Below are 12,478 nucleotides of genomic sequence, written 5' to 3'. Positions count from 1 at the left end.
ACAAAAAAAAAAAAGAAAGAAAGCAGGAGGTGTCAGAGCACAGGGATCAATAAACCATGGCCTTGGACCACAGGGATACCCTGTAAGCTATAAACTCCTAACAATCTGTGGCAAATACTGAAGGCTAAACCATCAACCCTAAGCAATAACCACTAAAGCTGGGTGAAAACCTGGAAATGCTGCTGGTGGTGTTTTACAACTTTCTTTGGAGGTGGAGAACACAACAGAGAACAGTGTGTTCTGGCTGTCAGATCGTGGTTTTGACAAGTTTTATATGCTATTACACCTAGACTCTCTTAACATCCTGTGTAGGGGGTACTGGTTCTCTGGCACAGCATCAGCTCCACTGATGGCATCATGGTCCCCCCACATATTTTCCACATCCCTTTGTTGAAATGGGTGATAAGCAACAGCCAAAGGTCTGTCACAGCCAGAGAGATGCAGATTTACCACTGCAGAGAAGAACCTTCTGGGGTGCAGGGGCCACATTTGCCACAGGGACCAAAGACACAGGGACTCAGAAGTGGCATCTCCCACTTTTACGAAGAAGCTTGATGGTCCTCTATATTTATGTCTGATTTTTGTTAACTTTCTTAACTGCCCAGCTGGCCAGCACTTTCACACTGTTTAAGTGCTGTTCAACTGGCTGCAGAGGAGACAGGGCATAACTGAAAAGTTGAAAGTCAGGAGACTGGACTGTATTTTTCAAAGATGATGCAACTTCCCCTCCCGGCTATCTTTGATGTTCCTATGCCTATCAAACTTCTGCAATTTCAGAGGTGCTCACAACTAATCATATTATTAAATTTCTTGACATCTGTATTAAACAGTAATTAATTTTTCTCACAACATTCCACAGTGTACACCATTATCATCTTGTAAGGCTTGAGCTGTACCATATCCATGTGTACACACTTCCCTAAGACATTAGTATATCCATCAGCATGATGGCAATGTTTTGGAAGCACTCCATAAGTAGTCACCATTTCCATAGATGTTCTATTTGTGAATGTTCTATTTCCTGAATATGTTTGAAAATTGCATCCTGAGTGTGATTTCAATGCTACACACGTTCTATTGGAAAAACAATTGCTCCCTTGTAGGAAAAGTGAATTTCAGTATTCCAAAGCAAAAATCCTGAGGGAGAATGAAGACCATCTCCAGGATGCCTTTTACTATGTTTGACACGTACTGGTAGGAAGTTCTTATTTCAAAAACTTCAAGAAATACTGCATTTATCATATTAGGGCGATAATACTTCAAGAAGCTGTAAGTAACACAGTTAAACAGCTTAATGCTACAGTTGTAACCTAAGCTGTTCTCATTTATTACTGCCATTGTGATTGATACAGTTTGCACACTCTGTAGCTTTTCAGATTCATAACAGTGTACTTGTTAACCAGGACTTTGTTTCAGCTATTTTTATAATGCATGCATGAAAGATGCAAAATGGCAAATCGGAGATAATTATAATTAATTACTTCAGCAAGTACTAAAGCATCCATAGCCAAAGAAGTCAGCATCTTGCAGCAACGTGCTTAGAACAAAACAGGTAAAAATAAATGTAAATAAGGTATTAGATTTTGGATTAATAGATAATAGAGGAAGTTCTTAAAAATGACAAGGCAACAGTGCCATCTTGAGGTAACTAGAGAATTAAAGGAAGAGGAAAGCCACAGACAGTGCTCTCTCAAATAATTTTACTTTTAAATACAGAAATGTATGTTCCAAGAGGGAAAAAAAAAAATACTCTAAAGCCATTTTCTTACCTTGGTCGTTTTAAAAACAAAGCATTTGTAAATGCCAGCCCTTTCACAAGATGGTTAGAGGGATGGAGCATCACCCCTATGAGGAAAGGTTAAGACAATTGAGATTGTTCAGCCTCGAGAAGGCTTTGGGGAGACCTAACTGTGGCCTTCCCATACCTGGACAAAGTCTACAAGAAAGATGACAGTCTGTTTACAAGGGCATGTTGTGACAAGACAAGGGGGAATGCCTTTTAACCGAGAGTAGGTTTAGACTAGATTCTAGGAAGAAGTTCTTTGCTGTGGGGGTGGTGAGGCACCGGAACAGATTGCCCAGAGAAGTCATGGATGTTTCTTGGATGGTCCCTGGCAGTGTTCAAGGCCAGGCTGGATGGAGTCCTGAACAACCTGGTCTAGTGAAGTGCCCTTGTCCATGGCAGTGTAGTGGGAACCAGATGATCTGCAAGGTCCCTTCCAACCCACACCATTCTATGACTCTATGAATATGGTCTTTCATTAATCAGTATTCATTTTCTTGGTTGCTTGGTTGTCCTCCTTTCACGGATACCTGGATTTTATAGACAAAACATTCTTAAATCCTTTGTCTTTTTTCCAATTGTACCGACACCAGTGTATCTTACCCTTTAATGTTGCATGGGTTAAGCCATAAAGATCCATACGAAGGCCAGAACTGCATTACAGTGATTCAGGCACAGAAAAGAGAAAAACCTGAGTGTGCAAACATGATGACAAAGCAGGGATTTACCCTCCACATACACGTGAGAAGCTTCAGAAATATGAAAGAACGCAGAGGAAAGCTGCACTGATCCACACAGCACATTCCTACACCTACAGCTAGGGAATGACCACCAAAATGTTCGTAGTTTAGATCAGTAAACAAAACAGTCTTGTTTAATTCTTTTAAGCAAAGGTTGTGGTGAAAACAGCAACCACTCTAAGCAAATGTTAAGTTCTGCTGGGTTGTTAAGAATCTGCTAGAGCAGATCTGTTGTTGGGTTACACAAGTACTTCTTTATCTGCAAATCATAGAACAATTTGGGTTGGAAGAGACCCTTAAAATTACCTAGTATGTCAAATTAGATGGATGTTTCAAAGAAGATTCTCTCTTATGAAATAAAAAACATCTAAAATACCTCCTCAGGAACATTCATAGCCCAATAAGGAAATAAATGTTTTGAAAACAAGTGGCTTTCTAAGAATGTATGTTTGATGGCATTTCAATCCAGGGAGAAAAAAAAATCTTCATATAAAACATATGCCAGACAGTTTCAAAGGATATTTTAAAATTCATGAGTCGAGTGCATGAAACTTACATCACCTTAAAGTGATCAACTCCTACACCAGCAGAGAATTGTTAAGGGTAAGATGGAGATACTTCCTAAGCTTCAAGAAAATAAGGATTTATTATTTAAAATACAACTGCCCCCCCACAAAATCCAGATGCTGGATGGTGTCCCATCCTGGACAGCAACCTCAGGGGATCAGTTTATAACAGTTTCAAGGCAAGGCAAAGAAGGTGTTATTTCAAATGCCCTGCCCTGACACAGGCCTTGTAGGAGGATGGACAAGGCACTCAGCTGCTCAGGCAGAAAGGAAAATAAACTCAGAAGTTATGTTATTCTGACCCATCCCACACATTAGTCAAAACATAACATTAAAGTAACCTGCTTTGACAGAGCACTTACTTGGAAGAGATGCATAAAATCTTTGTGCTCTTTTGTTAAAAAATATTTACAAGTGCGGAAAAGAAGGCACTGTTTTCCCACAGAAATCAGATACGGAATATCAACACTTCCTTTATCAACAACTGTGCATTATATACAGCATTTTAACCTACAGGCTGTGAATTTCTGTACATTTTTCACCTGAAATTTTTTTCACATCAGATTTTTAAACATCACATATATATCCATTCTTTATATTTTCAGAAGAGTGAACTATGGTAAACAGGAGGACCAAAATATTTTTCTTTAATAATACAATTAATTCAGTTTGTTTTATTTGGTATCAAAAGTACCTCTTTTCATCATATAGTATCTTATGCGTTTATCATAAACTACCTGTCATAAATGAAGACTTTGTACAACTGTTAAAATAATTTTTCAGTAGGTTCTAGCTTAAGAGAGGGAGGCACAAATATCTGCCTATACATTTAATCTTCTTTTCAAAGATAAATACATCTGTTGCAGTTTCAACGCATGCCCAAGATTTGTCTGCTCTTTAGTTGATAGTTTTTTTCCAGTTCAGCCAGTGCTTGAGCCCGTAGATTTGCAGCATAGAGACGCCTTTTGAGATCAGAGGTTTTCCCTTTGGAAAGGAAATAGTTTTCCATATTATGAGGTACAGCTTTCTCTTCAATTCCATCAGAGTGTGAGTTCTTCTTTGTTGTAGAAAAGGGAAGCAGGAGTGCGTTATCTTAAGAAATCAAAAAGTACTGCATTAGTGCATCTTCCAGCATTTATTGCTTTTAACCCTGGTGCCCATTTTGTCATCTACCTATGGCTTTAAGTGATCTAATTAAATGCATCTCCATTAATAGCAACAACTATATTCTATTTTTTGAGGAAAAAAAAAAATCAAAACCAAGCCTTTTAAATGACCATGGTAAAAGGATATATGCCATAGTAGTTTTCAGGGTGCACCTCCCAATACCTAAGGAAAGATTAGTGGATTAAGAAAAGAAGACATGTTTCTTCTGAAGGACAGAAATTAAATAAACAGTAACATAAGCCAGTTCAAAAAGAAAATGCAGAATGAATTTTCAGCTACTGAAAGAAACTTGTCTTTGCTTCACAGCAGGGGCAGATTCAACCTGTTCGGTAGTCTTTGTGCTTTACCCACATTGTTCCAACTCTATCCTTGTATTAAGTCACTGGGGTACAAATTAGGCTCTGAAATTAGGCTTGTATAAACACAAGCAAGCAACCTTAGTACCACTATTGGAGAAACACTTGGTCCATTTGCATGAGAATAGGCATAATTTTAGAAACTGTCACAAGAGCACCATGGAATGAACTGGAAGAGCAGCAAATCACATGCTCTACAGATATTGCAAAATTTGCTCAGTTTTGTGATAGCTATGTTCACTTTGCTGCATTATCGAGCTCGAGGTATTAACCACGCAAGCAGGTTTTGCCTATCCTCAAAAACTAATATGCCTGGCAAGGTCAAAATATCATGTAAAGGGATGGGAAATGCAGAAGAGAACAGAAGTAAGAGCTGAAGCTCATTTGCCTTCAGTCATCCAGTTTTAGATGCAACATCAGAAAGCCAAAAGCAAGTTTGTTCTCAAATTCTTTAATGTGTTGATGGCAGACAAGATGTTGAGAGACCGGTGGAATTCTCAAAGTTGACAGAAATGTTAGATACAGCTCAAGGAGCACTCACTTTCTAGGGGCATTTTACTTGTGTCCTTTTCTGCTCTGATAGGCACTTCTTGAAAAAAAAAAAAAGCTACTTCAGTTTTATTTGCTTCGGAGGCAGTGACATGCTTATCTTGCTTTATCAGACCAAAACTAAATGAAGGGAGTGTTACTGCATGTTACTGTCTTTGTTCTAGAGTACTACTTCTGACCCAGCCCTTGACTATCCCTACCACTATTTAAAAAGGCATTTAAATACTTGAATATTATTTTCAATAAAAGATGGGAGCAATTAACAGATGATACCCTTATGATAGCAAAGAATGAACAACCAAGGGCAAAGTGAGTATAAAATACTACTATAAAACGGATTAGACTAGAGGTAGTCAGGAAGTGTTTTAGTACATTGGCAAATATGAGTTTTTCTTTCTATAATAGCAGTGTGTATTCTTCACAGTTTATATGATGCACCCACTAGTCACAGCTGGGTGGGTCCCTTGCAACAAATAATATATCCATGTTGAAGCTTTTGGACATTTAATGAAAACTTAATTTATTAGACATGTGCAATTTTATTTAAATTAACTAAATCAAAGGTCTGTTAAAAGACATCCATACATAAGTGCAACTCTGAGAAAGGTTTGGGTTACAAGGAGGCACTTCCCTTAGCTCACCACAAGAACCTGATTTCCCAGACAGCACAAAACTGCAGTGCAAACAGTGCTAACTCAGGCTTATGGTTGAGCATTGCTCATTAAGTCCTTTTGCAAAGCAGAAAATCAAAAGTCGCTTCTCAACCTTGCAGCCATAACTGGGCTTTGCCTTGCCCCAAGGGGACTGTGCCGAGCACGCTGAGCACCAGAGACTTTCTTCTGCTCACACCAGACTACATCGACCCGTGCAAGTGCCTTCTTGAGTATTTGCATACCTGGACCTTCCGCGCACGTTACCTCCTGCTGCTGCTTCTGGAGACTGCACCTCTTCAGCAGGCTTTCAGCTCTGGTTTGGGAAGAGAAGATTAAGCTTTTTGTTGCAAGACTGTAGAGCTTCTAATATAGACTATTACAGGTTAGTAAGATACCTAGCAAGTTTGTCCTCTGCCAGTCTCTCCCGAACACAGAGCTCCCGTTCTCTCTCTGGAAGCAGAAATATGGTAGTATGCAGCGTGAACATGTAAACGTTAGAGTGACTGTGCATGGTGGGCTTCTCTTACAGGGAAAGCCAGCAGTGATAGCCAGTCAGGTGCACCCACACTTCTGATTCTATGGCTCTAAACGCAGGGTAACTGCTGCGTAGATACACCTTTATCAATGCACTAATAAAGCACTGACAACTACTCTGAAATGCCAGGCACGTTTCTGTCCCAAACTGACACGTCTGCAACAACAAAGCGATAGCAACTTTCTATTCTGTACATTAACTCATGGCACACATGACACCAGGTTTAAATATTTATATATCAGATATTATAACTCAGCTATGATTTAACACCCTGCTTACAACAGCAGCAGCTGTTATTCAGGCTCAGATTAAAAAATACTTATGGTTAAAAACTGTACTGCAGAGCCTACTGCATATGCCAAGAGATATTTCATGTTGGCAGGAAATGCCAACACCTGAGGACCAGCCACCTATAGATTCACAGGTAAGCTATGTGTGGGGAGCAGCTTTTATAAAAGCAGTTGACAGTTTACTCAAAGATTTTTTTTTTCCAGCATGAGGCTCACCTTAGGTTACATGTTAGAATAGGCAATGTTTACTTATACAGTAGGTGAAAAAGCAACCTACACTGCACAGTGCAGACCAGACCCTATGTTTCTATACACTTTCCTAACTGCCACTTATGTTTAATAATCTTCACAAACCAGATTTCCATATCCAAACTTCCAGTTCTATCTTAGTAACTTAAAAAAGAAGCTAGTATAGTGAAGTAAGCCCTGAGCATTCTTGGTCTGGTCTTTAGACACAATTCTAGTGGTGAATGCAGGACTACAGTATCCTAGTAAATTAAAATGGGGGTTGTGAAAACTGTCTACTTTTTCTTCCTCCAACTGAATCAGAATCCCATTGCCACGCCCCTCCCAAAATGGAATAGCATACGCTCCAGACGTTGTTCTCTCTCTTTAATGGCTTGCTCTCGCTCCTGTAATTGTTGCTCCTTTCGTTTCAGCTCACTCGCTACAACATCTGAGAACTGCAGCCTTTCTGGCTCCCATGATCTCAAGGCTCTTCTATCAGAAATCTGTTTTTGTTCTTCTGTCACCACATCTTCTATCAAGGGGTGCCGCAGAATATCTTCAACAGAAGGTCGGCAGTAATCCTAAAGGAAATTAGGAAGTAGAAAGGCATCACCAACAGGTTCCAGCTGTAAGAAGAAACATTGAGGCCAGAGATTTCCAAGCAAGACCAGCTGAGGGGCTGCAAAGTGAAGGAGAGATTCCTGAATTAGGAAGCTGAAGCACAGCAGGATGATAAAAGCTAAGGGAGGAGGCTGTTAGCAGCCTTCAGATTCAGAGCTGCAAGACTGTCTCCCAGCCCAGGACCCTCTCCCTGCAGAGTCACAAGGGGGTGGGTGAGCCTGCAGAGGCAGCTGTCAGCAGATTCCTCAGCTAACACTCTGTGAAGGCTTGGGTGCTTGTTACAGCTTTGTTGCCCCTGCCATGTTCTTCTCAGCTCCCCCACACCAGCTGTGAGGAAACAAACTAAGCATTAGCCATATAAAGCAAACCCCAAAATGAAGAAAAAACAGCCCCTTCCAGCTCCTAAACACACTGGAACCATTTTAACCCTGAAGTTACAAGGCCTCAATAAGCACGCAATGGGGAAATCCCATGTAAGCCAATACTGAGGCCACCTTTTGGCATCCTGTGACCCTGGCATGACACTTGAGCTGCTGCCTTTGTTTGATGGACTCAGAGCAAACTCCTCCCTCCTTTCTCTATGAGGGACACTGCCAGTGACAAGGTGATAACAACCACTACTTCAGGTAGGTTTGTTTCATAATTGAGAAGAAAAACTAGTATTTCAGTACTAGTTCAAATTATAGGTGGAAAATTAGTAATTGCTTCTTACCTTTACATTCAGCATCTGCTTGAGAAGGTCATTCAGCTCATCTGAGTAACGATAAGGTATTCGCCTGACCCTCCCTTCTCTTATCTTTTCTGCCAGCTCCTTTTGGTTGAAAGCTGTAAATGGAGGCCTGAAGGAGAAAATTTTTCTTGGATTCTTTCACTAGTTTTACAGGACTATTTTCAGGAAAAAAAAAAGTATCAGACTATGAAAAAAAAACTGCAGTCAAGGTTTGTTTTGACTATCTAATGTCAAGACCAATAGAGAAATAAAAATCTAGGACTAGTCTCTGAAACCTTTAAGCTTTCATCTATATAAAATATAATCACATCTACATTAGCAGTTATGTTTCCACATTTGTTATCACGCTGCCATACTTACGAGAGAGCACATAATTCATACACAATACATCCTAGGGACCAGATGTCAGATTTCTCATTGTATGACATGTAGTTCATTTGTTCCTAAAGAAAGAGAATAATCTTAGGTTTATTAACATAGTTCCACTATTGCAGGATAATCAGCTATTATTCAAACCTGAAATATATGGGAGTAACTTCTAATATTCCATCTTAATATATCTACTCTTACTAGAAGGATTTTAACTATTTGTGGCAGTACTACGCTGCAGAAGACTGAAGTGTTCCACCAATCTTGAATTGATGCAACTCTATTTCAGCCAACATTAGTCTTTCCCATATAAAGTGCTCTGTATCAGGGAAATTCCTGCTCATTTCCACTACAACTCAAAATCCTACCATTAGGAGCTTTAATAAGCTCTTGACCTCAACAGTATGAAGCATAAAAGCTCTCTAACTTCCCTGTTCCTTTTCAGGAACAATATACACCAACACCTCTAGTGTCCCAAGAATATAACAAAACTTATACAGAGAAGAGCAACGGTTATCAAAAGGAAATTCAAAAGGAAATTGATTGTGTGGGGAAGAAAGGAGATGAAAATAACTGCAAAATAACCTTGTCTCCAGAACACACATACTTTATGAAAAAAGTCACCTGCATTTAAGACCAATAAGGCTTCACTAAAAGCTCCCAAACATTCATGGACTCTGAGACCAACACAGCACACCTTGGAGGGGCAAAAGGGAAGATAACGTATAGAAGGGAGGTCTTACTGGAGACATGTAGTATGGAGTGCCAACAAAAGTTGTGGCAAAGCTGGTGTCATGGTGCAATATCCTAGCCAGTCCAAAGTCTCCAAGCTTCACATTCTGTTTGCCATCTAGAAAGACATTTGCTGGTTTCAGGTCACGGTGCACAGTGACTGCACCATCACTCCGTCTGTGACACTCCTTCAAGGCCAACGTTAGCTGAGTCAACACTCTGAGAACAAAGCTTTCATCCAAGAAATGCCTGAAAAATGAACACATTGTTTAATTGATTTTCTGAACACTCATCAGTTTGTTTAGTCACTGCCAGTTTTAATTCCATAACTTAATAGTACTATTATAAAACACCACTCAAATAAGCACTGTCAGCAACAGGCATCTACATATTCTACATTTAAAACTGACTTTTTTAAAAAAATCACTGCAAATGTGTTAGATGACATTGAGGCTTTCACTGCAGAATCCCTGCAGTATTTCCTTCCTCCCCCATACCACCTAACAAACACATAGCATTTTCACTGCTTACAAATATCAATTTGATGTTTTTGTGATGAGCTCTGTCCCTTTGATCACTTAAGATAACAATATGTTGTCACTTGCTAATAATGAGCAACATACAATAACAGCCAAGTCAGGGCTGATTTTTTAATACAAAACTCCTTAAATGAAAGCACTGATGCTGGCAGGCAGCTGCAGAACTGTTTTAGCCTATCCTCACAAAGTAAGAGGTGGTGTCATATCCTTGTTTGACCTAAGAATGTGAAAACTGACACTATACTTAAGTAGGATGCCAAGTCTAAGATTAGACCAAGGTGAAGACTTATGAACTTGATATTTCTCCAAGCTTTACATAAAGGCAGATGAAACAGCTTTTCACACTGCATTCAAAATCACTCCTCCCTTCCACACACTTTGGCGTTCTCATAAATCCCAGGGTCCCAGGAGTTTTACTCATGGGGAAGACCATGATGCCTGTCAAAAAGAGCTGTAACCTCCTGGTTTATGTTCTTAATCCCATCCATAGCCAGAAAGCCCCCAACAGCTTCTGCCTCACAGGAGAGCTCTGGGTTTCCTACTACTTCAGCACCAACATCCAATCCGGTGATGCAGTCAATGGCACAGCTCCCATCGCTATTGTAACTTTCACACTTGAGAAGAGTTGTTGGGTCCAAAGGGTTAAACCCGAAACTGCTCAGAGGTTACAAAGTAAGTTTCCTTTCTCTCTGGACTGCCCAAGACCCGTGCAAGACATTCCAAACACGCCACATGCACATTCCACGTGCCTTTCTTTCGCGCACTTGGCGATCAGGCTGGCCAGGTCTCCCCCATCGCAGTATTCCATGACGATGTACAGCGTGGTGCTGCTCCTGTCGATGATGCGATCGTAGTAGCGCACGATGTTCGGGTGCCGCAGCTCCCTCAGCAAGTTCACCTCCGATACGAGCATCTGCTTCTCCGACTCCGTCATCGCGCCATAGTCCAGCTCCTTCCATACCAAGATCTGCGGAGGCAGAAACACCCTGGGGAGTGACCGGGACAGCGGCCAGGGCCGCGCGGCTGCCACAGCCGCTCGCTCGCGTGTCGCGGAGAGCCGCCAGCACCGGGCAGGGGCGCACGGCAGCAGCAAAGCCGCGCTGCCCCCGCCGCTTCCGCCACCTCCTCACCTTGCCGTCGGCCTTGCGGCGCACCTTGCGGCACTTCCCGTAGGAGCCGGCGCCGATGGTGAGCAGCACCTCGTAGTCGTCGGGGCGACCGGGCATGGCGGGGAGCGCACGGACCGCGCCGGGCCGCGCGGGCCCCTGCGCTCGCGCCGCGCCGTTCAAACGCACCGCCCCGCCCGCCTATTGGCCGCGCCGCCCGTGCGCTCCGCCTGCCCATTGGCTGCGCCGCCGTAAACAGCGCCCGCGAGGCCCGGCGGGTACGGCCGTTACCACCGGGGGCGGGGCCTGTGCCCATCGCGAGACCGGGGCGGGGCCGGACCGCCCCTCGCCCCGCCCCCCGGCTGAGGGAGGCGCCCTCCGCTGCTTTGCCGGCTGCTTCCCCGACTTTTCCTTTTTCCATTTCTCTTCCCTTTCCTTTCTTTTCCTTCTCTTCTTCCTGATTAGACAAATCACCGGGCCTGCAGGTATCAATAAGTACATATTCATAGCTCCTCAGGAAGGGTCGGGTTTTTTCTATTAAAAATAACAGTAAATCATCACCTTTCCTAAAATGCTTACATCTGTTGGATAGATAATGATAGATAATTTCACTATTCAGAAATGTTCAAAAAAACCCTTATCTGTTTAAAATATTGTAAATCTAGGCTGGATTTATTGCAGTCTAGAGCTTCTTGGTGAGGGGAAGAGGAGGGGCAGGCACTGATCTCTCTCTGTGGTGACAGTGACAGGACCCGGGGAATGGCCTGAAGCTGTGTCAGGGCAGGCTTAGGCTGGGTATCAGGACAAGGTTCCTCCCCCAGAGGGTTCCAGTTGGCCACTGCAACAGGCTCCCTAGAGAAGTGGTCACAGCACCAGCCTGGTGGAGCCCAGGAAGTGTTTGGGCAAAGCTCTCAGGCACATGGTGTGACTTTTGGGTTGTCCTGTGGCAGGACCAGGAGTTGGACTCGATGGTCCTTGTGGGTCCCTTCCAACTCACATTTTCTGTAAAAATCATCCTTTAAAACCAGTGCAGAAAACTTTTCATAAGTCTTCAAAAATTTGCTTGTGAATAACTACCAATGTCATGGCAGCTTTCCTGTCCCACCACATATGAACACCCATGCTACATCATACACAAACCACCTGCTGAAAACAAACCAAAGAATGTAATGGCTTAAAATGTAATATTTGGAAAATGCAAACTGTGGGTCCACATCCAAACCAGCAAATACCGTGGTTACATTAAATGGCACTGAGTAACGACACAACGGCATTGCAAACATTTTAAGAAGAATGTGGTGTATTTTCTAGCATCATTTATGATACGGAATGATGCCAAGGTGCAGTTCAGGATTCAATTTAATCTCTATCCATGTGGCAGTAGCTGTGAGGAACAGGAGCTCCTTCAGCAAAGCATTGCAGCATATTTGTAGTAATATAGAATCATCATGGCCTGGGCTGGAAGGGATCCTGAAGCTCATCTTGTTCCAACTGCCTGCCATTGGCAGGGACAC

General features: G+C 42.2%; 1 protein-coding gene across 4 annotated transcripts; it reads right to left on the bottom strand.

Annotated features, from left to right (window-relative positions):
• Positions 1-3,556: 3,556 nt before the first annotated feature.
• NEK2 (NIMA related kinase 2) lies at positions 3,557-11,209 on the bottom strand. Of its 4 annotated transcripts, XM_041413569.1 has the most exons (10): positions 10,989-11,209; positions 10,608-10,825; positions 9,331-9,568; positions 8,579-8,661; positions 8,201-8,327; positions 7,229-7,448; positions 6,210-6,264; positions 6,057-6,127; positions 5,154-5,201; positions 3,557-4,181 (listed from the first exon to the last, which is right to left on the bottom strand). In XM_041413569.1, the coding sequence occupies exons 1-10, from the start codon at positions 11,082-11,084 to the stop codon at positions 3,958-3,960; spliced, it is 1,380 nt and encodes a 459-aa protein (XP_041269503.1). In that variant the 5' UTR covers positions 11,085-11,209; the 3' UTR covers positions 3,557-3,957. The 4 variants fall into 4 exon arrangements, with proteins under 4 accessions (XP_041269503.1, XP_041269501.1, XP_041269500.1 ...); XM_041413567.1 differs by lacking the exon at positions 5,154-5,201 and having other exon boundaries at positions 11,013-11,209; XM_041413566.1 differs by lacking the exon at positions 5,154-5,201 and having other exon boundaries at positions 3,561-4,181.
• Between the last annotated feature and the right edge of the window lie 1,269 nt (positions 11,210-12,478).

The sequence above is a fragment of the Onychostruthus taczanowskii genome, unplaced genomic scaffold (assembly GCF_017590055.1).
Source record: "Onychostruthus taczanowskii isolate IOZ18803 unplaced genomic scaffold, ASM1759005v1 scaffold42, whole genome shotgun sequence".
Taxonomy (NCBI): domain Eukaryota; kingdom Metazoa; phylum Chordata; class Aves; order Passeriformes; family Passeridae; genus Onychostruthus; species Onychostruthus taczanowskii.
The sequence above is the reverse complement of the archived record's forward strand: the minus strand, read 5'-3'. Positions and strand labels throughout refer to the sequence as shown.